The sequence below is a fragment of the Podarcis pityusensis genome, assembly GCF_964106645.2.
Source record: "Podarcis pityusensis genome assembly, chromosome: 5".
Classification (NCBI taxonomy): domain Eukaryota; kingdom Metazoa; phylum Chordata; class Lepidosauria; order Squamata; family Lacertidae; genus Podarcis; species Podarcis pityusensis.
This window is the reverse complement of record NC_138032.1, coordinates 95,597,433-95,623,452: the sequence shown is the minus strand read 5'-3', so window position 1 is coordinate 95,623,452 and position 26,020 is coordinate 95,597,433. Positions and strand designations below refer to the sequence as shown.

Genomic DNA, 26,020 nt, shown 5'->3' with positions numbered 1-26,020 from the left:
GAGGTTAGGCTGCACATTAGGCTAGACTAGCCTAGGCTAGGCAAACCACCCAGACTGTCATGGCTGAGTGTGAACCTGAATAGCCAACACCCAAGAAAGAGGCCTCCATTAGGTGGCCACTCATTGAACATTTATGCTTCCTTGTTCCATTTTATGAGGAACATCCTGCCAAAGGCTTCAGTTGTGAAGATCATACAAATTTATTTATTCTCTCTGCAAATTCTGTTTACTTCTTTCTTACAATCCATACTATCTTTTGATACTTAGAGCAGCCAAGAATGTTCTAAGTTGAGGAAGTTCCAGGCTTGAAGAACAAACACAACAACATTGTGTTCATGTAACTCTCACACTGTAACATTTAATTTGCTTTTCGGGAAATGGCAAATAATTAAGGTTAAGTAAATAAGTAAGTGAGAGAAAGGGAGTCTCAAATGCCCAATGCAGAAAGCATAACATTCAGTTTGCATTAAGATGGAGGCTTACCTGGAGAGAATGCCCAGTGGGACTCAAACTGAATCGAAATGTTTCATTGAATGAAGGTTCTCGGTCATGCCTGCATACTCTTGTTTTCTTCTTAATTACTCTCTTTTGAGTTGCAAGGTTGACAACGTACAGCTTCACATACAGATCTGTTCAAATAAGCAGTTCAACCTGTCATACAGAACCTCATTAGGTGTCTTTGCTGCTAACTCATTTAGCATTAAATTAGTTAATGGTTATTTAAGATGAGGGAAACTTCTCTCTGCTGTTTCCCTCGATATCAAAATGAGGTAATTCCAGGAGAGCTGATGAAGTGCTCTGAAATTCAGAGCCCTGAAAGCAAATTCTTTCCCAATGAGTACATAAATTTACTGAATGAAATAGTTTAGAAATCTTTCATATAAGAGATGAAGCTGAGATGAAAAAAACTGCACATTATTTTTTTGGAAAATGAAACAAACCAGAGGTACTTCAACCAGAAACAGGTATTGACATATCATTATTCTATGCTATTTCAGTTCTTTTTGAATAATGCTACCTTAGAAAGGAATAGCTTTCCTGTCATAAAGAGGTTTGCCACTCTTGACTTGAAGCACTTTAAGTTTGGAGAGGAGTGAGATTTTAAATTTTGAATTCTGAGTCCCGTGATCATTACAGTCCAACTGCTAAGCAGATCCAAAAATGTAAAAAGCTAGATGGCTAAATACATGGTAAAAGGGCCACTTGTCTGCTGTAGGCAACACCTCCCTCATCCCTTTCAGAAAAGGGTGAAACTCAGTGTCAGGTAACATGCTTTGCATGCAAACGATCTCAGGTTCAGTCACCAGCATGACCAGATTGGGCTGAGAAACATGCCTCTCTTAAATCCTGGAGAACCAGGCTGCCAGTCAGCTCAGACCTGGGATGGGGAACTGCAGCTCTCCAGATGTTTTTGGATCACCCATGTTGGCTGGGACTGATGGGAGTCCAAACATCTGGAGAGCCACAGGATTCCCATCCCTGGTGCAGACAATACTGAGCCAGATGTACCAATGGCCTGACTTGATATTAGGCAGATTCCTATGGGAATCAAACTTAGCCAATTGCGCACGGCTTCTATGTGAGGTGTTTCAGAGCCTTTCGACAAAGCAACATGCCATGTTTTATATGTATGATGCTTCTCAGTAGCCATTAGGGAGGAGGCTGGTGAGATATTTATCAGTTTGCATTGTGTCGAGCACAAATACCTAGGTAAATAAAGCTCTTGCAAAGCACTCTTGGGAGGGAGCAATTTGTGCTGAGGGAAGAGACCTGCCAGACCTGCTTTCCCCAGGAGCAGCTCTCCTCACCACCGCCACACCTGCAATGGTCCAGATCCATGTATGTGGCATTAACATGAGTCTCTAGGACCCTTCAAGAGGAAAAGGAATGGGAGGGGAGTTTGGGAGACATGGGGGCTGAATGGAGAAAGAACATTATGTACCTGTCTGCACCTGTATCTTTGTCGCTGTAAATCACTCTCTCCTGAAGACGCCTGGTTAGGCAGAAAGACACCCCCCCCTTACTACTACACTTATTTATTTTTAGGAACACCCCCCCCCAACCATCTGTAGAGAAAACAATAATGAATGAATGCTATAAGCAATGGATATGATACATGTGTGTCGATAACTAAAAACAAAATTGAAATCTTACCATCCTTATGGATTTACCACTCATTTTAAAACGTATTTTATGTATTAAAATTCTGGTTTACAATTGATACCTGGTAAGTGATCTGGAGATTTAAACTTGTAGGTGATATTTCTGCACTGAAGGATCTCAACTATCAGCTGTTCCCCATCAGTCTTCATTTCCTTCTTTAAAGCAATCTTGATTTCGCCCATCACCTGGGTTTTACCTGTAAAAGGGGGAGGGGTCAGATCAGCTATAGCAAAAGGTGCAGTAAGTATTCCACAAAGCTAATACTTCCAAGTTAAAAGGAACTTTCCAAACAATAATACAAATAATATAAGCTACAAGCTAGCACAGGGTCTTTATAGTCTTGGTATAAATGAGCACAAGATGTGGCTGTAATTATTTTAGGGCAGACTCAGGAATTGACAGCAACTCCCCAGTTGGCTGAAAGGTACATTTCATTTCTTCATGCTTGGTAACTTGCCGAAGTGCATTTAACCTTGTATTATTTTTAAAGAGTTGCATTTGTAAGAAACGGTAGTATATTGTTGTGTGGGCATATTAAAAACAAAATAGGGAAAAGGCTGCTTGCCTGATTTCTAATGGGATGGAGTTCTGCAGAATCAGGCCCATGAAACTGAATGGTGACACCTCATTAACTCGAGTAATGCTTCTGACCCATGGAGGACCACAAGCCCCTTCAGGTATCCTGGGCCTACCTAGATGTACACGTCTTCCTGTGAAATGACCCTAAATGTGATTTTGGGCACTAGCGGCACCTTTGACCCTTCGTGAACATAATTCAGTTTGGCATTTTAATTCCCTCATGAATTAAGCCTGCCATTGGAATTTCAGCAATGGGAAACTTCGGCAGAAAGCATTGGCTCAGTTGAGAAGCTTTTGCTGCACTGTAGAGACTATGTGGGAGTTCTGCCAACTACATTATCTGCAATCAGGTGACTCACAAACCACATTTATCACACTGAGTGTAAATGGTAGGTAATCTAATTTCATTTCTCTTCCAGGAACCAATCTGACTTTGCTTCCAGTTCTGTAGAACATCAACCATGGCATCCTTCTGAAGGCATACTATTTCCGGGATTCTGTTCCTGCCTGAAGCGCTTCTTCTATAAAGTTCTGTTATGGCACTATGGCTCATCCCTGTAACACCTGCGCCACAAAGTTCTGTAGGGTGCTATCTGGTCTCCCATGGGAGTTAGGCCACCTAGGGATTTGAAGTCACGTGCCACCATTGGTCACACCAAGCTCTGCTTCTCATTTACACCTGAGGCAAGTGAGGCCATGGGGATGTTAAACAGGTATATTGGCGCTCTAGTGGATTGGATGAGGCCAATAAATTGGAGTACAAATTGGGTGGGTGGTTTCTCTGTGCAATGCAGCTAATTTTATTTATTTATTGCATTTAAAGGCCACTCTTTTCTCCAAAGAGCTCAAGGTGGTGTACTCCTCCTCCTTTAATCCCCACAACAATCATGCAAGGAAGGTTAGGATGAGAGACCACAGCTGGCTCAAGTTCACCCAGTGAAATTCATGACCATGTGGGGATTTGACGCCTGGTCTCCCAGGTCAGACACTCTTATCCATTGAACCTACACAATTAGGTTTGTATTCCGGGGTTTTAATCCTAGAGCCCCAAGGTGCCTCCGGGACAAATCCTTCCCTTGTATTTGACTTCTATGGCAGCTGTGGTCCTTTCCTGGACAGTGCCATGCTGTGGTAACCTCCAAGTCATTGCAACACACAGCATGTGGGGCTGCTTCTGGAGAGTTTCAGAAACTGCAGTTACCTCAGACCAGGGGTAGGCAACCTAAGGCCCATGGGCCACAAGCGACCCACAGGGGTCGTTTAACCGGCTCATGAGCCGCCCCCAAACCAAGTCACCCGCTCGGCGAGTCCCCATGCACTGCGCTAAACCGGTGCAGTGCAGCGCGGGGCCTCACTTCTGCGGTGCTGGAAATTGTGTCTGCACAAGCTCAGACGCCAAAAATCGCGTCTGTGCAGACACAGACTCTGGAAATCGTGTCGACACAGAAGCCGGAAATCGTGGCTGCGTGCGCTCACGCATGCGCACAATCCGGCCCACGGAGGTGCGCAATCTGGCCCACAGAGGGAACTCCACTGAACCGGCCCAGGCAAGTTAAACCTTGCCACCCGCTGCTTCAGACTATAACTTCCAGGCTGATAATGGGGAAAGGGCATTGGCTTTCAGCATAGGCGGCAACTCCTAGGGACCGAGGCAGTTTCGGACCCCAAATTAATTTTTTTGAGAATGTCGGTCCCGAAGCAAGAAAAATTGATGGACTATGCAGAACTGGCAAAACTGACATATAAGCTACGGGACAAGGATAACTGTGACTTTAAGGATGAATGGGAACCCTTTACAAAGTATCTGAAGATGCACCAAAGCGAACTGGACTCCTTGGCAGGTTTTGAATAAACATTCACAAACTTTTTATTGATAATAATCAGCTAAATAGTTTGAGGATCTATACAACTTTGTAACATGCAGAAAACAGCATTCTTAGAGAAACCAAAGACTGGAACTGAGGGAAGTCGGGGGTGGGGTGGGGGTGGGTGGGTTCTGTGTGGGAGGGGGGGAGGGAGGAAAAATGGGGGAAAAAACAAGGATGATATATTTTTGGATAATATGACTTGTTATAATTTTGAATAAAAAATAAATAATAAAAAAGAGGATGTCGGTCCCCGTCATGTTGCCCCTCCCAAAACTCTAGAGAATATGGCGCCTTTGGCTTTCAGTCTGTTTCCAAGCCTAATTCAAAGCGCTGGCATTTATTTTATTTATTTTCATTTTCTTAATCGTACTAAATTTATATAAATTTATATACAGCCCTTCATCACGAGATCTCAGGGCAGTTCACAGAATAAAATGCAAGATAAAAACACAGGCAAACAATTAAAACAAAACCAGCAAAACAATACCCCCCCCCTTCCCACAGACACATTTTAAGGGCTGTAGAATATGACCCAGCCAAAGGCCTGGTTGAAGAGGAACATTTTCACCTGGCACCTAAAGATATATAATGAAGGTGCCAGGTGAACCTGAGATAAATAGGTATTTCATCTCAGTGTACACATTTCTAACCAGGGTATAGATTTTGCATTTAGATATGTGAAATTTGAAGTATAACTATGTTTTAAATCTATGCATTTGTCTGGGAATAAAAATTAGGTTGGTTCAATTGAAAAAGCAGACAGAACAAAATTTCCCTCCTTCTTGAATTGGAGCATATTATTTTCTCATTGTAAGTGCAGATTACTGTACTCAGTATCTTCTAAGAGTACAGCTGTTTTGGTGTCCTGGCATAAACTATAATTCTTCTCATAAAGTCAATCTGGATGAACATTTAACTATGTTGATGTCAACAAGAGTAGACTTTTAGTTGAATTGGCAGGTACTTAATTAGTCTTGTATCAACTTGGCCTCTGGAAAGGTAATATAATGTGGCGTGGAGCTGTTCAAAAGCATTCAAAATCCCAAATATGCAGAAACCCACCCAAAAACATATTGCAGGTTTTCCCTCTCCTCGCCCCCCCCCCCCGGATTACCGTCTCCGCAGATTCGTCTAGGAATGATTGGAAAACCTACATGCAATTTTCAATTTGCCCACAGGGGGGAGCAAGCCGACGCCACAAAACAATACTGTAGTCAGAAACCACAAAAATTAGCCTGCTCAATGTTCTTCCTGTATTTTGGCTTCTCCTCCCCTGATAAAAACCCCTATTTTGAATTTTAATATAGTCCACCGTTAAGCCCATTTTGAAGTTAAAGTATTTTGTGTGTGTGTGTGTGTTTAAATACAACCTTACAAAACAAAACTGAGCAGAACCCAGCACTTTATTTATTTAGGGAATGTAGCTCAGTGAGAGAGCCATGTATACGGCGCCAGTTTCACTCCTCAACATCTCAAAGTAGGGCTGGGTAAAACCACCACTTGAACCCCTGCAATGATAGCTTGACTCAGTTTAAGGCAACTTCCTATGTAATAATTTGTCCTTCATTAAGTTCTAAGAAGTATCCCAGTTTTCTCTCTGTGCTGAACATATGCTGTGGATGTGATCTAATAGTTTCACTCAAAATGGCTGTGTGAATTGAGCAATACATAGATACCTGGTGCCGCACAACTTTGCTAAAATGTGCTGGATCTTTAAAAACTGGAAATATTTCAATCTGATAGAGAAAAGGTATGAGAAGTAATGCCTAAGGTCTTATCCACAAGTACCTTTCACCCTGCTCTTTCCAGGCAGATGTCTGCACTTTTAACGCTCTGTGTCCAAGCATTACCTTATTTTTGCTCTGAGCTTTCATGGCAAAAAACCTGCTCTGGATAGTAGAATCAGAGCAAATCTCAATTCTCAAGCTCCAGAGCAACAAAAAAAGGGTGCTTGATTATGAAACTTTAAATCACGGACTGTGCCTGGAAAGAGCGGAGGAAAGTTAAGTGAGGACAAGCCTTAAATGTTCTCTATGGTTCACTGGCAGATGTGCATTTTGAAATTACACTCTGTATACATACTGACTTCAGGTCCCTCCTAAATTCCCATAATCTGGTCAGTAAAAACCACTATGAAGCTGCTAACTTTTTGCCCAAACTCATAATTCTTTTTAAAACCCATGCTTCTTTTTTTATATCCAGCACAAAATAGCACCACTATTTTATATCTGTCCTGAATATTTGCCTTGAAAGAGCTACGATACTTGCATTTCATGGGTTTTATTGTGCTTAGTTATTGATTTAAACGTGTAAAAAGCCAAAAAGAAACAGCTGGAGGACATTTTCTTACAGTCAAATCCTATGGCGGGAAATTTCATCCATGCATCCCTATGTCATCTTCTGGGCTCCCCCAGCCCTATTTAGTACATCTATGACTGCAATGCATGCACATACCAAAAATATTTTTGTTTGTTTTTAACTATATTGAAATACTTTAATAATTAATAAAATGAATTAATGTGGTGGGGACAGGAGGGAATGGCTGGGAAGAAAACGCTGGCCTTCCCCCTTACTTGCCAGGCAACTGGTCTGGAGGTAAAAACACCCTCGGCACACCAGCTTAAAACCAGAGTGTTGGTAATTCCATCATTAACAAGGATCTGCTAGTGTTGTGGCTCAGAACGCTCCCCAGTGCATGAAAGGCATCGTCCCCTCTATGAAACGCGCAAACCCCTTTTCAGGTAGAGGGAAAGCAGGAGAGCAAGCACAGATTTCAAAATACACTGAATCTGTCTACCCGGATGCACAATGTCACACTTCATAATCACATCTGCCTAGAGAACTGCATAGCAGCTTCAAATTTAGACCCGTCATTTACACCTTGAGCAACATGTGAACTTTCTGAATGTATCTGTGTGCATGTGTGCGCGAACACAGAACATAGAGGCCGTTAGGCCTCTATTTTTAAATAAATCACAGGCCTGCAGAGAAACTAATATTTTAATCCTTTCTATCCAATTAAATGACATTATTGTTTTTTTCACCAGGCTAAAATAAGTTTAACATGTTTAGTCCAAGATACGTTATTGCTGTCTGCCACAACTTACTCCCTGTGTTTTTATACCTTCACTGTGCATGGAGGGAGTCCAGACCTTGCAGCAAGGTCATATCAAGAGGGGCTTGTCTCCCATAGCAGCGTAGCCCTGGAGTCCAAGGCATTTCTCAGCCATCAGCCAGCCTGCCCAATATGGATCCCAGTCTTTCTTCTTCCTTCCTCTTCCCAGCAAGCCTTGCTCAAGACTCTATTCCCCTGTCACCTCACACCCAGTTACCCTGGCAACCTTCCAAATCCCCAGTCTCTGTTCACACCTCAGGGCAAGGGGGAAGGACAGTTCTCTTGCCTTGCCAATGGCCCTCAATGACTCTGTATTGTTTCTTAAGAGCCCTGATTTGACCAGGTCATTTTGCATAGGCTAGCTCACATCCCAAACAATAAAAAACCTAGCATTTATTAATTTATTGGGTGGCAGTGGGGGGTTCTCCCCCAAATCCATAGCAATAATAAACACTGCCCCTCTCAAGTATCAGTGTGTTTGTCTCCTGTTTACAAGGAGCTGCCATATGAGACCATGGCTTCATCTAGCTCTGACTGGCTTTGAGTGGCCTCAGTCTGGTCCTCCTGGAAATATGGGCCTGCAATTCCTATCAGCCCCACCCGGCACATGGCCCAGGGGCCACGGGTGATGGAGCTGGAATCCAACAACATATGGACAGCCACAAGTTCCCCATGTCTGATCGACGGTCTCCTGTCAGAGAGAGAAGTCCTGTTACCTGATCATTCTCAAGACTGACAACAACTGAGACTGAACCTGGGAACTATTCCATGAATGTGTGGTTAATATTAGCATTGCTCGCTTCTCCTTCTGGATGCAAATCAACTTCCCACCCTAGTTTGCAGTGGGAAAGAAGCCGTGTTGTGGCTCACTACTCTGGAGAAATGCCACAGCCATTCAATACCAGCCTGAGCGACTCTGCACCTCGCAGGGATGATGTGTCATTGTTTGAGAGCGGGAACAGGCAACAGTATTACTGGGGAAAGTGAGAATATTGTCATAGTATATTGTAGAATGGCAGACCAAATTCCAGAAGGGCAGCTATTTCGGTCTGTTGCAGCCAAACCAGCAAAGAATCGTGCGGCATTTCAAAGACGAGCAAATTGATGGCGGCATAAGCTTTCATGGGCTACGGCTCTCCTCACACCAGATACATGAAATGGACTAGAAAGAGGCTTGTTTACTTGAAACATGCTCATCCTGCATTTTCCATGGCTCGAGGCAGCTTACAAAGAAATTTAAAATCAAACTGAATAATATATATATATAGAGAGAGAGAGAGAGAGAGAGAGAGAGAGAGATACTTTTGGGAGGGAGGGCATTTTGCACCATCCGTGGAGCAAAAGGGCCAAGGAAATGCAAGAAGTAGGAGCTGGTACATTGCAGAACACAACAATTCTGCATAGTGAGAAACAGTTCATTCTTACACCTTCTGCGCTAATTATTATGGTCTGCAGAGAGGAAGTTACCCCCAATGGTTATCAAGCCCAAATAAACTGAACAACGAGAAAAAACTGTACAAGAGCTGTGCTTGCACAGACTCTCTACATCCATTTTTGCATGCAGGTCACTGCATGGATTTCCACTCGACTTCTTATCCTAAGACATCTAATGCCATTCATACAGGCCACCAAATATCCCTGTTTTGCTTCTCTTCTCTTCTAATGTGACAGCTTGATGGTCCGTGTTCTTGGCTCACGGAGACAATGCTTTTGGAGTCTTCTCCCTTTACTCTTTCTGCCGCTTTAGGCTTCCTGGTGGTTGTACATTTTCAGCTCCTATATCCCGGAGAGCCCAAGAGGGGATTAAAACTGTTCTGCAGTCCCTGCTACTGTTCGGAAATGAAAACAGTGGCAACAAAAAGCTCCTTTCAGAGACCATCCATTTTACTGTCAACTAGAAAGAAAGGATGCTCGAGGGGAAAAGCTTTAAATATAACAGGGGCTGCATCAACAACTTAGCATGGCATGAAAGCAGGATCTTGTCGGAAGCTGTTTCCACGGGGAGCAAGAAGGGGGGGTAGATGTGTGGCTGGTTAGCCATCTTTCTTTACCTTTCAGTAAAGGGTCAGGGTGGACTCCAATTCCTAACACGGCTTATGTACACCGGAGGCAAAGGAATGGGACACACTGTTCATATTGATCAACTTCTACAAAGGGGGTGGGGGAGATAACTAGATAAAGGTTTTCTGGCTATTTTGGATGTAGAATCATAGAACTGTAGAGTTGGAAGGGACCAAGAAGATCATCTAGTCCAACCCCCTGCAAATCAGGAATATTTCATTCAACAATAGAGGTGCTGGTGAAAACCAGTTGTATTCCAGTACCATTTGCTGGGACAAAGGTCCCTTGCCTCTGCTATATACAATTGTTATCCGCATTAGCTGCTCAACTTACCTAACATCTACATGGGCTCTTTACATCCTGAACTTGACATTAGTGTAGACAGCAGCGATTGTTTTAGAATTGTGGTCCTAGAACTATAATTTCTAAATCTCCATTGGTGGTTTCTTGGAATAATTAAGTAGAATGTAGCTGAGTGAGTCAGCTTAGGAGGTTTATTACAATGTGCATCCTTAAAACATAAACATTAAACACCAAGAATATAAAAGGGCCAGTATAAGGGCAGTGAGCTGAGATAACAGGAAGCATAAAGAACCATAAAAGTTACAGAGGACTGAGAAGCCTGAGGAAATTTAAGAAGTGTTTCCTTCATACCACCAGGGTGTCATGGTGGGCCATGTAAGTGAGTTCATGACTGAGGTGAGATAAGACCAAAACCAGGAAGTTCTTGATTTGTTACTTGGTCTCTTGCAGGGCAATGCTAACCATGTTTACTCAGAAGCATGTCTCACTGAATTCAATAGAGGTTACTCCCAGGTAAGAGTATCCTGTCTTGGAAGAACTGGATGCCACTCCCTTCTTTGATGAGCTGAAGAATGTCATCAACTCTCAGGCATGTGGTAAAGGCCCAAGACAAGGCCGAATCCTAACAGAAGTGTTGGAAACTTCAGTTCTTCTCCCATGACACACCTCCACAGCCTCCTCTTGCAGAGTTGGGAACAAGGATCTGTGCCACAAGACATGTGTGACTCCAGCATTGTGACTCTCTACAAGAGCAAAGGTGACCGTCAAGACTGCAACAACTACCATGGGATCTCCCTGCTGAGTACTGTGGGGAAAGCCTTTGCTCATGCAGTTCTCAACAGAGTACAGTGACTTACTGGCAGGGTCTATCCTGAGTCACTTTAGAGCTCAGGATTGCAGCCATAGCCCTGCTTTTATCGTCATTTAAATGAATCTTTTCTTCCCGCATGCTAACAACTGCAAACCATATATAGCACTCAGAACACCAGCTATAAATGGATGCCTTGGTGTGACTCGAATCTGAAGACCTTAAACAGTTGAAAGATTGTGTGATTCAACTTGACAAGTAAGTGAATCAAAGGCTAGTACTCAAGAGCTCAGATCTAGGTGTAGGAGGTGAAAAAGACAAAAAATACATTTTCAGTGGTTGGTTTCATATCGTGGTGAATGGCACGGTTTAGCGGGAAGACACTGCAATGAAAATTTCTGTTACTATATATCTTATATGGCTGTTTCTTTGTATATATTTTAAAATTTTTGTACATGAATGTTTTAAGATGGTCTACATCTCTAATGCCTAATAAAGGTTTGGCGAAAGAAAGAAAGGTTTCATATCAGCAGCTCATGCCACACACCGTACACTCACAAATGGCAAGATCAAATTGTTAATAAAATCCATTGTCTGATTCCTCTTTCACTGAAATGCTAAGAGAAGGCAAAGTAGATATGAATGAAGCTAAGTGTGCAAAAGGAGAAGCCGGAAGGGACTTAACAGCATGCACAGAATGGCCTAGAGAAATCTCAGAGGCAAGATGGACCATCAGAAAAGCAATGACAGAGCAACGCAAAAGCTTCCTTTTATTTGTAGAAACAGTTGTCAAGAACCAAGGGATGCTGTTCATCTTATGGAAAGCCCTGATCTTAAAACCATGTTCCACTGACAGTTCTGAGAGGAGGTCACAAAGGGGAAATCAGAACATTCAGATGCAGGAGAAAAAACACAAGTAATAGGCTACTCACATGTGAAATATTGTTTCCTATTACCCTGTTTCTTGACAGGTAGTAAGTTTCAGAGCTACTGTTTACAGGGTCACTTTCCTCGCCCGGGCGGTGGGGCAGAGGTATGGGGGTGTATTAGATTCTTGCTACATTTTATCTCTGTTTAGGGAAGTTTTTAATAACTGATGTTTAAATGTACTTTTAATCTTTTGTTGGAAGTGGCCCAGAGTGGCTGGGGAAGCCCAACCAGATGGGTGGGGTATGTATGTATGTATGTATGTATGAATGAATGAATAAATAAATAAATAAATCTCTATAAAAGGATGTGAGAGGAACAGAAATAATAAGAAATAATAATATTTTTAAAATGTATATCCCATCAATCTGGCTGGGTTTCCCCAGCCACTCTGGAAGGCTTAAAACATACATAAAAACACAACAAAACATCAAATATAAAACATCAAGAAACAACATACCCTATACAAGCAACAAAGAAACCAATAAATCAACAGAAACACATAACAACAACAGCAATAAACAGTTTACAGTTATACCCAAATTAAAATAACTGCCAACCCCAACTAAACATTAAACCAACACCAACCTGCCAAAAACAAAAGAGGAACCAAAATTAGAACCATTTAAAAACATTTTAGTCAGTTGCCCCAACCCAACAGTTGTTCCAGCAATGTCCCAGTGGCCTCCCAGGAGCCTCTTTTAGCTGTTCAGGGTGAGTCTGGGCTCTGCCCCTAGACCAGGTCAAAATGGGTCTTGCAGCAGAGAGAAGGTCTTCCTTCCAGCACTCAAGGCAGCAGCAATGAGGGTCCTTCTTCACACAGTGCAGAGTTAAATTATGGAATTCCCTGCCATAGGAGCTAGTGGTGCCACCACTTTAGATGGCTTTAGAAGAGCATCAGACCAATTCATGAAGAATAAGGACATCCATGGCTACTACTAGCCATGAGAGTGATGTTCCACCTACCTCCGTTGTTGGAGGTAGTATTGCCTCCAAAGGCCCGTTACTGGGAATTGCAAATGGGGAGAGCATTGTTTCAACTGGGTCCTACTTGCAGGCTTCCTACAGGCTTATGTGAGAACAGATTGCTGGACCAGATGGGCCTTTGGCCTAAGCCAGCTGTTCTTATGTACTTACAGACAGAAAGCAGCAGGCAGGTACCAAGATATGGGACACCTGGTCTTGAAACCTGGTTAGCCCCTGCCCCCAGCAACCACACACCATCAGTTTTACCTTGCCAGCTGATGTTTCTAAAATACAGGGCCCACAAGAAGAAATATGATGCTGAGCACATATACACTTCCTCTACTGGCCTAGGTTCCATGGAACGGCTCTGCAAAGAGGATTTTAAAATATGAACCAGCTTGAAGAGTTCTGTGCATTAGAAGCTGTCTTGCAAACATCTTCAGTTGGTCCTAAAAACAGCATGATGTTACCAGTGCTTAGCTGGTGAAGGTTTTGAAGCGAAATGATCCCTAATTGTGAAGGATGCACCGTACCTGGCTAAATAGTTGCCAAATTTCCCAGTGTAGGAAGTTTCTGGAGAATGCATAGACTAGGGAGATTGCTAAGAACAATGGGTTAAAGGCAGGGGAACTTAAAGAAAGGAAGATTTAAAGTATTCTTACATCATGGGTCTTTAGTGCTATTAAGACTCCATTATCCTGGGGATGACTCCTTCTCAGCTTCCTAGAGTATGTCTTTGCAGTAAACAGCAGCGTGCCAGAAAATAAAGAAACGTCTCGTACAGACTGATGCACACAGAGGACCAACTGCAGAGAAGCACCTTTCGATTGCTCAGTACCACTCTCTCAGCATGAAAGCAATTATTCAGCAACAGAGATCAAGCTCACTGATATTTTTCTCCTTTAAATATTTTGGCATTGATTAATCTCAGACTATCAAGAGTCCTAGACAGAAGATGTGACCCTGCTCAAGGCAGCACCAAACATACCTTTGTGATAAATGAGAAGTCTTTTTTTTGCAGCTATGAAGCAGTGAGATACAGGACACCTACTCCCCCCAAAATATGTATGCCTGAAAATGCACTACACAACTTTTGTAAAAAGTTAATATCAGGGCCAGATTAACCATTAGGCAAAGTACAAAATTTGCGGATATATTTGTGGACAATCCCCATTCCCTGTGCCAGGTATCTTAACCCCCCCCCCCCGTGTTACTGATCTAGAAGCTGTGATGTCATTTCTCCCAGGTAAAGGTAAATGGACCCCTGACCCCATGACTCTGGGGTTGCGGCGCTCATCTCATTTTACTGGCTGAGGGAGCCGGCGTACAGCTTCCGGGTCATGTAGCCAGCATGACTCAGCCGCTTCTGGCGAACCAGAGCAGCGCACAGAAATGCCGTTTGCCTTCCCACCAGAGCGGTACCCATTTATCTACTTGCACTTCATGCTTTCGAACTGCTAGGTTGGCAGGAGCTGGGACAGAGCAACAGGAGCTCACTCCATTGCGAGGATTCGAACCGCCGACCTTCTGATCGGCAAGCCCTAGGCTTTGTGGTTTAACCCACAGCGCCACCTGTGTCCCTTCATTTCTCCCAAACTATGAGCAAATCTAAAAACTAGTAATCTCTCCAGTAGAAACATAAATATGACGGAACAGCAATGGGCAGGTGTGGAAGCATCAGCACAGAGGATGGGTGCCTGCATTGGCTCTATGGACTTCTTTGGCTCCTCCGCACACCCATTTAATTCCTAAAGGGCTTTGGGCTTGTTCACACTTCCACCTATGCCTTGCTTAGAAAGCATGGGGCGCAGCCGATTTCTGCTTGCCCCACTCCTTTGCAAGGGAAGTTTCGCTCCTTAGCGATAGAGAAGAACAAATGGCCTTCCAGGGGAAACCCGAATGGCGTTTTACTCCGACTGAGTGGTGAAGGGCGGTTTCCCTCGGGGGAAAGCAATGGGGCAAGAGGAAGCCGTTTGTCATGCCGCCTGATCCTATCTGTGTTTATCCAGAAGAAATCCCACTTTAGGCACTTCAGGGTATACAGTATTGGTTTATTTTTACTCAGGCCCCTTGCTGGAGATACAATGGGGCTCCACAAGAGTTGTTTCCTGCTGTTGTGCAAAGAACATGATTTATTGATTTATAAGGACTTTCAATGGTTTTTGCAATCTCCAGCCTCCAGCACTTTTGGACATGACTTTGAAGACTAAAACTAAAAATAGATATTCAATTACCATTACAGTGTCTGCTATTAGGGAATTCAAGGTGGACAGTTTTCTCTGCAAAATCTTGGCTCAATATCCATTTCCCTCAGATCAGCGCTCATCTGGTCAGTAACTATGTTATATTGATTAAAATGATACTCACGGAGCAGGCCATCATTTAAAGAGAAATTGGATCTTTTGTTATATATCTGGTTAATTGTAGAGACAGTAGGTAGCATAGATGCTGACGTGGTTTGCCAACCAGCCGTCTAAGGGGGTCAGAGTTTGAGTAGCATGCAGGATTATTTGCATGTCCGGGGATAAGATCAAGCAACAGTAATCAGCATAGAGATGAAGAACAAAATGGAACATTTCCAGCATGAAAAGCATGGAAGAAATTGGGCCTAATCCAGGCCCCGGGACTTAGTTTGCTGACCCCTGCTCTAAAGCTTAGTTTAAGGGACGTTGTGTTAACATTTACATTACAACATAGTTGGGGCTAACCAGGCGGATGCTATAGGGACAATTCAGGTAACAATAACAACCATGTAGCACAGTGGCGTAGCATGGGTTGTCAGCACCCGGGGCAAGGCAAGTAATTTGCGCCTCCTAACCCCTAACCTGCCGCCGCTGCCAGCTTCTTCTTGCTTCTGCCTGGTTTGGTCTGGTGTGGTTCTCTCCCGCGCTCAGCGCTGCGCTGGGCGGCCGCTGCACTGTCCCTCCCCCAGATAGTCCCTCGCTCTCTCTCCGCACCGCACGCCTGGCACCCACCCCCTCCACAGTAGGCGGCGACCCAGCGGCTCGGATCGGATTCGCACAGCCAGCACTGCAGTGAGAGAGAGTGAGTGAGCCAGGTAGGGGCAGAGAGCTGTGAGTGCGAGCGCGCCCCCCCCAGATGTTGCGCCCGGTGCTGCCGGCCCCCCCTGCACCCCCACGCTACGCCACTGATGTAGCAAACCTATGGAGCTCTGTCTTGGGGTCATCCCAGCATGTGTCGGAAGTGATTGCACATTCAGAGTATTCAATGATCTCAGTGATTGTTGCACGCAAAGCCAAAGAGGGTGGAAGGAAAGCATAACTCAGGTGGCATGTCACTTATATTTCAAATAATATCTGTGTGGCACCAGAAAATAAATAAATTGATCTAAACTGCGAAAAGGTGCAAAAAATGGCCCCAAGAGTAGGAAAATTGCAAAAATTACCACCATCAGTGCCACGTGAATCTGACCCACAGCAAAGCACCTGGCAGTGGCGTAGCGTGGGGGGTGCAGGGGGGGGGCCGGCCGCACCGGGCGCAACATCTGGGGGTTAGGGTTAGGGGGCGCAAATCCATGGGTTAGGGGGCGCAAATTACTTGCTTTGCCCCGGGTGCTGACAACCCATGCTACGCCACTGGCAGCTGGGGGTACCGGTCTACCTCTGAATCAAAAGCCAGGCACTTCAGGGTACCAGTCTACCCTCCTTGTTGTCGTTTCCATGTTGTCCTCCAGCAAAGAGGAAGACTAAGAGCCCCCATTACCACCATTGATGCCAGTCTTCTGGAAATCAGTGAAGGTTTGGGTAGGGTCTGTGAGAATCTTCATTCCATCTTTGGCTGCCCAAAGCTTTCTAGACACCTTGCCACCAGCATGAGGCAAACTGTAGTGTGAGCAACAAGGAATGGCCCATCCCTCATGAGATGCATGCATTCATTTCTGCTCCTTATGGTAATATGGACTGATAAGGTGTCAGGTTTTCTTTAAGAGAGAATAAACAAATCCGGGAGAGACTGCTGCACTAACTGCTGACATTCATTCCAAACCCTATTTTAGCCCTTGGAGCAACTAAGATCAGGCTTAGGAAGGTGAGAACGAACAAGCTTGATGCACATTATTTCCCCACGTACACTGATTGCTTTCCTCTATGTCTCCCTGGTTCACTGAACCAATGATCTTAAGCATCATTAGCTCTTCAGGGTTAAAATAAATCAAATATGCCTACAGGAATAATAATTCAAAAGCTGACACTGTGTTATTTACTACCCACATCTCACCACAGAACTTTGGCTTCATCTTTGTAGCCATTATTTTACAAACGGCTGCATATATATTTTATACATATGTGAGGTGATTGCAAGTGGAAGTATACACCTTAAATAATTGTCTCTGCATTATAATCTCTGCATAATTATTTTTGCAAAGAAGCCAGTTGTCAACATTTCATTGCACTTTCTAATATTGCCCTCAACTTGTCCTGTGCAAAAGAGGTTGATTCGGTTTTTGGTGATGCTGGTGTAAAATTCTCACAACAGGAATTTATGAACTACAGTCTTTTTCGGAGATTTGTAATTCTCCCTAATGTCACTCTTCACAGCAACTATCTTAATGTGTTTTTTTCAGGTGCTTCAGTATAGAAAATAAAAACCAACAGATAGTTTTTATGAACTTTTAAAATGTATCGTTCTAATGTTGACAATATCCAGTTTACCTTCAGCATCCATTAATCCCATTCCTGTTTGCTTCACTGGTTCTTGCCCATTCTGGCTCATCTTTCCTCTGTTGAAAAATACAGTTGAGCAGCTATTAAAAAAAGCCTCCACCGTCAAATGATGCAATATACCACCCTGAGATCAATGGGGATAGGGCGGTATACAAATTGAATAAATAATATTTTTTTGATTAAACATGTTTACAGGTTGACTCAATATGAAATGTTCATTTATTGGAATTCACGACCCATAATGGTTTTTAAATTTGCAAAAAGGCAGTGGCTATCAGCAGAAGCAACCCCTCCTCCCCACCTGCTTGTTCATTTCCAAATGCAGATGTGCAAGCTGTTGCACAATTTGCCACATGAAGCACGCTTTCACACTCGGAAGAGATCCTCTGGTTGTAGCTGGATTCTTTTAACACTAGGAAAACAGATGGCAGCTGAAGGGATTGTTGCACAGGGATATCTCACAACCTGCATTCTGTTGGGAGGTGTGAGCCTGGCTTGGTGTCTGCTCAAGTGCTGGCCACCAGTAGCTTATGCACTGTTTCAGATGTGCAAGAATGTTGTTTACGTGGGGCAGAGCGGGGCAAGGCCTTCGCATGCAGGGACGGCACATCTTGTTTTTCCATGTGAGTTGAAACAGGAAGGGCTGCCCCTCCCCACCATGCCTCCTCTGGTTTCTGGTGAGATTTCAGCAAGATCTCACCGGAAATCAGCACTGATCCTGGCACCACTTCTCCAGCAGCAGCAGAGGAAGCTGCTTCATCCGCCCTGATCACAGGGCACTATGCAAATGTCTTCATGTGCGAACTGTGCCTTTGTCTGTGCTCACACATGAACAATTGGCCAGATATTCACTGTACCTTCTCACTTATCTGTAAATTGAAGGACAATTGAGATTGGGCAAACATCTGAAGCTGATGCCATTGGAGTAGTTCTGGGTAGAGCCATGTCACCCTATTTATTAATTATTATTTTTATTTTATTTATTAAATTTGTTAGTCGCTTTATCTTGCCCGGGGCAACCCAAAGTGACTTACAATCCAAGAAACAGACAGCTGACTCCACTCCACAGAGATTCATAAAAACCAAGAGGAAAAAGAAATATATTAAAAACATCTCACCTACTTCTAAAAGGCCAAATGCCTGGTTATAGAGGGAAGTTTTTGCCTGGTGCCTAAAGATATATAATGGTGGTGCCAGGTGAACCACTCTGTGAAGAGCATTCCATAAATGGAGACCCATCACAGAAAAGGCCCGTTCTTGTGTGGCCAGCCTCTGGACCTCTCGTGGTGAAGGCACACAAAGAAGGGCTTCAGATCATGATTGCACAGTCTGGCTCCATTCATATGGGAAGAGACGGTCTCACAAATTCTGTATAAACATTTGCTGTCTTGGATTTTACTAATAATCAGGATGTTTTGGTCAACCATATTTCATCATTCCTCTGTTGAGGGATTACCTGATCAATTTTCAGATCCAATCAGTGTGTGAGCTCAGGCATCTTTCTATAGACATCTTTCCTAGAGGAACTTACTTTCAATATTTTAAAACATTCATCCTCAAGCACTTCCCGAAGCTGTATTATATTAGTAGGGATTAGTATAAAATAATTACAGGCCTGAAGTTGAAAAATATGATTAAAACTTTTTTATTTGACTTCAGGGAATAATTTGTTTTTATCTACAGGCAGAAAGATTAAATATAAATTCTTAATCATATGGAAATTTGCAGCATGAATTGACTTTTCTACTAGAACTACTGAAGAGGAAACTTAAAAGAATAAGATGGATGATTTCTTTTTATCTTCTACTGACTTAGCGTACAAAAGCACTGCTGTCCTATAGCAAATCAAGGAAGACTTAATGCATATAAGTGCTTCTGAAATACAATCTCCTGGGGCCAAGTTTTGACTTTATTCCTTTTACGGACTTTAGAACATAAGGTTACGAGCCAGTTCTTTATAACCAAATGGAATCACTAGAGCAGGAAGTTTGCTGTTCTTCACTGGTACCTAAAACAGACGCATAGACCTTGTTCATTTGTCATATTGAGCAATAGTTAATGGTCTGTCACAATCACACCTTTCTAGTCTGTTCTACTCATCCCTTATTAGCACATGGATGAAACAGACTACAATAACTAAACCAGGGATTATAGTTTGTTGTGCCCCCAATAAACCAAGGTTTGTTTGAATGAAACAAACAAACCACAATATTATTATTATTATTATTATTATTATTATTATTATTATTTATTATTTATACCCCACCCATCTGGCTGGGTTTCCCCAGCCACTCTGGGCAGCTTCCAACAAAATATTAAAATACAATGGTCGGTTAAACATTAAAAGGTTCCCTAAACAGGGCTGCCTTCAAATGTCTTCTAAAAGTCTGGTAGTTGTTTTTCTCTTTGAAATCTGGTGGGAGGGCGTTCCACAGGGCGGGTGCCACTACCGAGAAGGCCCTCTGCCTGGTTCCCTGTAACTTAGCTTCTTGCAGTGAGGGAACCACCAGAAGGCCCTCAGTGCTGCACCTCAGTGTCCAGGTAGAACGATGGGGGTGGAGATGCTCCTTCAGGTATACTGGACCGAGGCCGTTTAGGGCTTTAAAGGTCAGCACCAACACTTTGAATTGTGCTCGGAAATGTACTGGGAGCCAATGTAGGTCTTTCAAGACCAATGTTATATGGTCTCAGCGGCCGCTCCCAGTCACTAGTCTAGCTGCTGCATTCTGGATTAGTTGTAATTTCCGGGTCACCTTCAAAGGTAGCCCCACGTAGAGCGCATTGCAGTAGTCCAAGCGGGAGATAACAAGAGCATGCACCACTCTGACGTGTTTGGATGTAATGCTAACCTAGGGATCATAGTTTGTTCATAGCAAACCATTAACTATGATTTTACTATGAAATGGGCCGTAGAAGAGAAAGACTTTGCAAGATTATCCAAACTGGGAGAGTAGAGAGGAGAGCAACTGCAACCTATTCTACCCTTGTCTCACAAGCCATAGTTCAAGTGGCCACAGTCCTGCTTCTGAGCCCTCAAACATATTGCCTTGGGAACAGAATAAAGCCTTGTCATTTATTGTGGTCCTCAAATACTGATTAGTCAGTTGATTAATCACTTGGCATTTCCTATGGTCAATAATGATTAGTCAGTTGAGAAGGAAATTTGCATTAGCAGAATATTTGTCAGGTACTGGCTTATTCATACATTTAATCAGCATAATAAATTCAGTTGATAGCTAGTTTTTCAGAGAGAAATGGGGAGGGTGGCTAGGTCCACCCTCTTCTTTATCTTTCTTTTCCTTCACCCTGGCAGAGACCCTCCTATCCTTGGCATACCCGAGGATTTGTCTATCTCCTTGCTGCCTTTCCTGCCCCACACTGAAATGGGGGAAGAAAAATTGTTAGTGTCACTTCCAACAATATCAGAATTAGGTCATTTTCAAAAGTGGTGGGTTGGTTTGTTGCTTGTAAAACCTACACATATTTTACTTAAAAATGCGCAATTTCCCCCACTCTATTCTGCATTAATAAATTGGGTTCAGTATAACTTAGGGGAATGGCAGCTTTCCTCATTGGTCTCCCCCACCCCACCCCAGAGTCCCCTGCTCAGGGTTCATTCTAAAACCAAACAACAAAGAAATCAAACTTTAAAAGGTGCCAAGGCCAAAAAAACTCTCAACCTGTTTGTATTTGCATGCAATTTTGCAGGCTTAGTCCACTCGGGGTGGACTATTATGCCTGAAAACTTCAACCATTTCTATGAAATGGGGGGAAAGTTATAGCCATTTCAAAAATTCCCAATACAGTGGTACCTTGGGTTACATACGCTTCAGGTTACATACGCTTCAGGTTACAGACTCCGCTAACCCAGAAATAGTACCTGGGGTTAAGAACTTTGCTTCAGGATGAGAACAGAAATCGTGCTCTGGTGGCGCGGCAGCAGCGGGAGGCCCCATTAGCTAAAGTGGTGCTTCAGGTGAAGACCAGTTTCCGGTTAAGAATGGACCTCCGGAACGAATTAAGTACATAACCAGAGGTACCACTGTAGGGAATTTGGGAAGGGAACGAAGCTTCATTTCCCCCCTAGGTGGACTTGGCATTTAGATCCCAGGCCAAACTGAGCAGCCTCCCAAGTGCTTTAGGAGTCTGAACTGAATCTTGTGGTTGTTGCATGCTTCTTTTTCACCAAACTTTTGTCAGAATTCTAGATTGGCATGTGTCTAGATAATATTTGCTATGACATCTGCTATGTTGGCTATTTTTTTCTTTAAAAAAGATATTATTATCACTGCTCTAATTTTCATTGGTTTGATGACTATATTCTGGGAAAATATACAAAAGTTTAAAATACTGTGTTCAATGGAACTACATCTTTAATCCCACCAGTGTACTGTTTAGCACACACATACGTAGCACGTAAGTATGTGCTGGGAAGCTGGGGAGGAAATATGGCAGTTCCTTGAGTGTTAAAGTAGGAAACTCTCATTCGTCTTTCCATGGCTAGTAAAAGCATCAACTTATTACATTTTTTAGAAATTCTTACATTCTTGGAATGGGAAAGAGATTGGTGTCCGCAGTGGTGGTACTGCTGCTGCTTCCTTCACTGTCCATGCTGTATCCGCTGCCAAAGGTACTGGCTGAAGAACCAGTGGAGGAGACTGAACTTTCTCCCGGTCGGTGGTTCGTAGGTCTTGCTGTACAGGGTAGGAATGAAGGATTACCAAACAGCCTAGAGAGACATCAGTGTCAGCAATACAAGTAGCACCTAGCGATCGTGTGGAGTAAGAACAGAAAATTCTCACAAAATGTTGCTCTAAATAGGTTCCGGGAAACCTCTTCAACAATACACATCAAGCCTAATTTATAACTGGAAAATACAATTTTAATTTCCTCACAATGGTTTGAAAATTGAAACAATATTCATCTAGCAACAGCAATGACATTGTACAATTAATCCTTACTAATTCTGGTCAACAGCTCAAATGTCACACTACTGAAGGCCTTTTGAGAAAGTGTACACAGTAAAAAGGGGGCGCGGACCCTGAATGATGAATCAGGAACACAAATACTAGACAGGCAACATCTTCTCTAGACACCACATAACTACTTGAATATATTTCTCAACTGCAAGTTAAAAGCTTAGAACATGTTACAGTCTCTGTTTTATTCCAAATATTGACCAAAGGAAACAATACCAGTCCAGCCATGCTGAGTTCACAAATCTCCAACAAAAATATTGGAGAATTTCCCTCACCCACCCACAAATTTATATTCATTCCTTATTTTAATGTCTCTGTGCTTGTTACCTTTCTCATTTGGGGCAAATTGAGAAATATGTGAAGCTGCAATGTCATACAAAATAATTCTTGTCAATGATTAACTGCAGCAGTGTGCATTTGAGCAACACTATTGCCCAGGACAATACAACGCCACTAAAAACTAAAACAGATATTGCGCTTTCTAGAAAATACACATTGATTAATATATGTATATATATTGTGGGTTGCTGTTGTTGTTTCTTAAAAAATGTGCTCCAGCTATGACTTATAAGTTTATGATAGCGTATCACAGGTTAGGGCCATGATGCTCCAAAGCTTTGCAAACAACTCGTTTCCATATGCTCCAAAGGTTCAGGTCACAGCCGAATACATTTGCCAAATGGGAGTTTTCAGATCTGAGCAATTTCATGAAATTGCATGTCACCTTAGAAAGGTGGGAGAGTACCTAGCGACAGCAAGAGCACTGAAATGTGACAGCACTCAAACAGGAAAAAGCAGAGCCCAGCGACAGCTACAGATTATTGATGTCTATAGACTGAATAATGGGTTGGCTCTCTGAAAACTGTTTCGTTTTTGGCGGTGACAAAGCCCATTTAATTTTTCTGGGAATTAGGTACTGAGAAGCCTATTACAAAGAAGGTTTATTGAGCAGCAAATTTATTTACAGCATGAAGGATTCTTGCAAAGCAATGACTGAATATGCCAGAGAGGCCCTGGTTTTTGAAACAGCTCTGAACAGGAAAGGATCAGACTGATACGAGCTCCCCTCTCCCTGCACAGTCATAATGGTTGCCCTAAAAGCAATTCAGTAACAAAACAAAACAAATAAAAAACAAAAAACAAACAACAATCTATATGAAGGGCTAAAGCACAGAAGTAGGAAAACTGAAACTCCAAAAATGCAAAAGGGACTCTTTCTGTGCTCCATTGCCAGTGAGGTAACTTTGAGACAGTTGATTTAGCGGATAGAGAAGACCTGTGTTCAAATGCCCACACTGCCATGAAGATGACTGGAAAGTCTTTGAGAGATCACTTTCAGAGCCTATTCAGGCTTTACTTGCATGGAGGGACAATGTTAAGGGACAAATGGACTGCCAGGCAACCCCTTCAGCCTCTGTATCACGCCTTGGTCTTCACATGGCATGTTCTGGTTTCTTATGTGTTCAGATGCAACTTCTGCAGTGGAACAACTTCCCTAGATGTGTCGGTTTCTCATGCAATTTAGAAAAGTCCTATTTCCAACTTTAAGCATGAGCTCAAGAACCCGCTTATCTGCAGTCATGTTGCCTACAAAATCACTTTCTTATGCCTGATTCTCATATCACCTTTGGACTCTTCCGCTGTAATTTTAATGCGCCAGTTTCACGTCATGAATTTTTACTTTAAAAGAACCTCATATGGTGAGAGCTAGTATTTATGATATCAAGTCACATGATGGTTTTGGGTGGATTCCTGCCATGGAAAATGCACTCTCTCATCATATGTAGGGTCAGTCAAACAGAATGTTCACCACATGAAACTGATGTGGTAAATTCGCCTTGTGAGAGGTATCTTGGGGACCAACTTTAGTTGACAATGATACCCCCTCCCCCAAAAGGGTCCTGACCTAAGTAAAAAGACAATCAATAAATCAATGCATTAGAGGCTAATGATGCTCTTCCACAGTTGGATAAGGACAACACTGAAAGATCGATTCAAAAGAAATGATCTTCTGTAACTTCGACACTGCTTTTGTATCCAGAGCTTGTGTCTGTTGAGTTTGGTAGTCCAAAGAGTGTTTCCCTAGAGAGAGCCAGCCAGTTGATGTGACAGGTGCTCATTCTCTGCAATTCAGAATCCTTTGCAGAGTCAGCCTCTCTCCATCTTCCAAGTAACTTTGGTTGCTAAAATAGCTGGTTGGGAAGCCCTGGCCTTCTTTTCTTAATGATCACCAAGGAGATGCTATCTTTGAAAGCACTGCTTCAGCTTGAAACTAAGACTAGACTCCCATAACCATTCCAGTCCCCCAAGGCGACTGCAGCCACACCATAGGAGCCAAGAGTGGGAGAAAGATTGAATGTGGATCAGTGGATCACCACAGCCTTTTTCATGTGTTCAGAAGAATACACGAGGGCTTAAACTGGGGAGGGGGAGTAGGCACATACACAATGCCTCCACCCAAAATGTCCCCACACAAGCTGGGCACACACACCACACTCCTGAACTTCTCATGTTGAGTAGAAAGGTCCGAAGAGGCCTTGTAAACACATTGGGCTGGGCACACAAGCTTCCTGACCACCAGGAACCTTGATAATGGCCCCAGGGGTGCTTGCAGGCATGATCACTTGACTGCACTGACAAAACTCCTGATCAGCACAAGAAGGCTGAGGCGGGAGCAGCTATGCTTGGCATGCCTATGCCCACTCCCTAGTTTAAACTCTGGTCATGTTTTCGTCACCCAAATTTCTCTGTCATGTCCAATGGGGAATTGTGTATCTCCTATTTCAGAGAGATAATTCCATTCCTGGGGTAAGGAGATGTAAAACCTCCCCTTCAGACATGACTAAGAAGAGCTAATGGAGCATGTAACAGGGCTTCTTCTCCTTCCTATGTCTGAAATGGTTCTCAGAGAAATGAACGTGAGAGATATGGAAATTCTTACTGTGAATTTCTATTCCTGGGGTTCCTAGAGGGCAGTCCTGGTAAGGGATGGCTCCTACAATTTGCAGATCTCTCTTCTTCATGCAAGGACTGCCGTCGAGGAACCTCCATCCATTGAGCAGCAGTCTCTATCCTCGGCACCCTAAAAATACTCCAAAATCTATGGAAAGGACCATGACTCCTTCTGAGACAAACTAGAAGACTTTTGAATGTAGATATAGCTTTATGTGTCATGTCAATAGGAACATCATCTCTCCTTCTTCTTCTTCTTCTTCTTCTTCTTCTTCTTCTTCTTCTTCTTCTTCTTCTTCTTCTTCCTTGCTGTGAACTTTCACAGGTGAAAACACACTAGATGTACAAATGATAACGACAACCACTGCTGTGTCCAAGTTGAAATCCCAGTGTGCCATGCTAGTCTTTACTCAAATAAAAAGAATGGTTTAATCATGCTTAAGCAATTTATGTTAAACGCATGCCATTTAGTAGGCAGTGTGAGCCCAGTTAGCCCCATTTTTGTGTGTGCTGCTGGAGCTTCCCTGTCTCAGAACATTCTGTAATTTGGACTCAGCACAATCTTTCAAAATGGGGTTTGCACATGAGCTGTAAGATGGGCCTAGGGTTTTTCAACC

General features: G+C 43.1%; 1 protein-coding gene across 1 annotated transcript in view; it reads right to left on the bottom strand.

The window, feature by feature from the left end:
• PCLO (piccolo presynaptic cytomatrix protein) overlaps positions 1 to 26,020 on the bottom strand; it is a gene marked incomplete at its 5' end in the record, with an annotated part of 212,886 nt that overhangs the window by 5,299 nt on the left and 181,567 nt on the right. The window contains 4 exons of the mRNA XM_081006381.1: positions 484 to 629; positions 2,225 to 2,359; positions 17,461 to 17,528; positions 22,016 to 22,166. Of these exons, the coding sequence (XP_080862507.1) occupies positions 484 to 629; positions 2,225 to 2,359; positions 17,461 to 17,528; positions 22,016 to 22,166 (500 nt within the window). The remainder of the gene's footprint in view (positions 1 to 483; positions 630 to 2,224; positions 2,360 to 17,460; positions 17,529 to 22,015; positions 22,167 to 26,020) is intronic.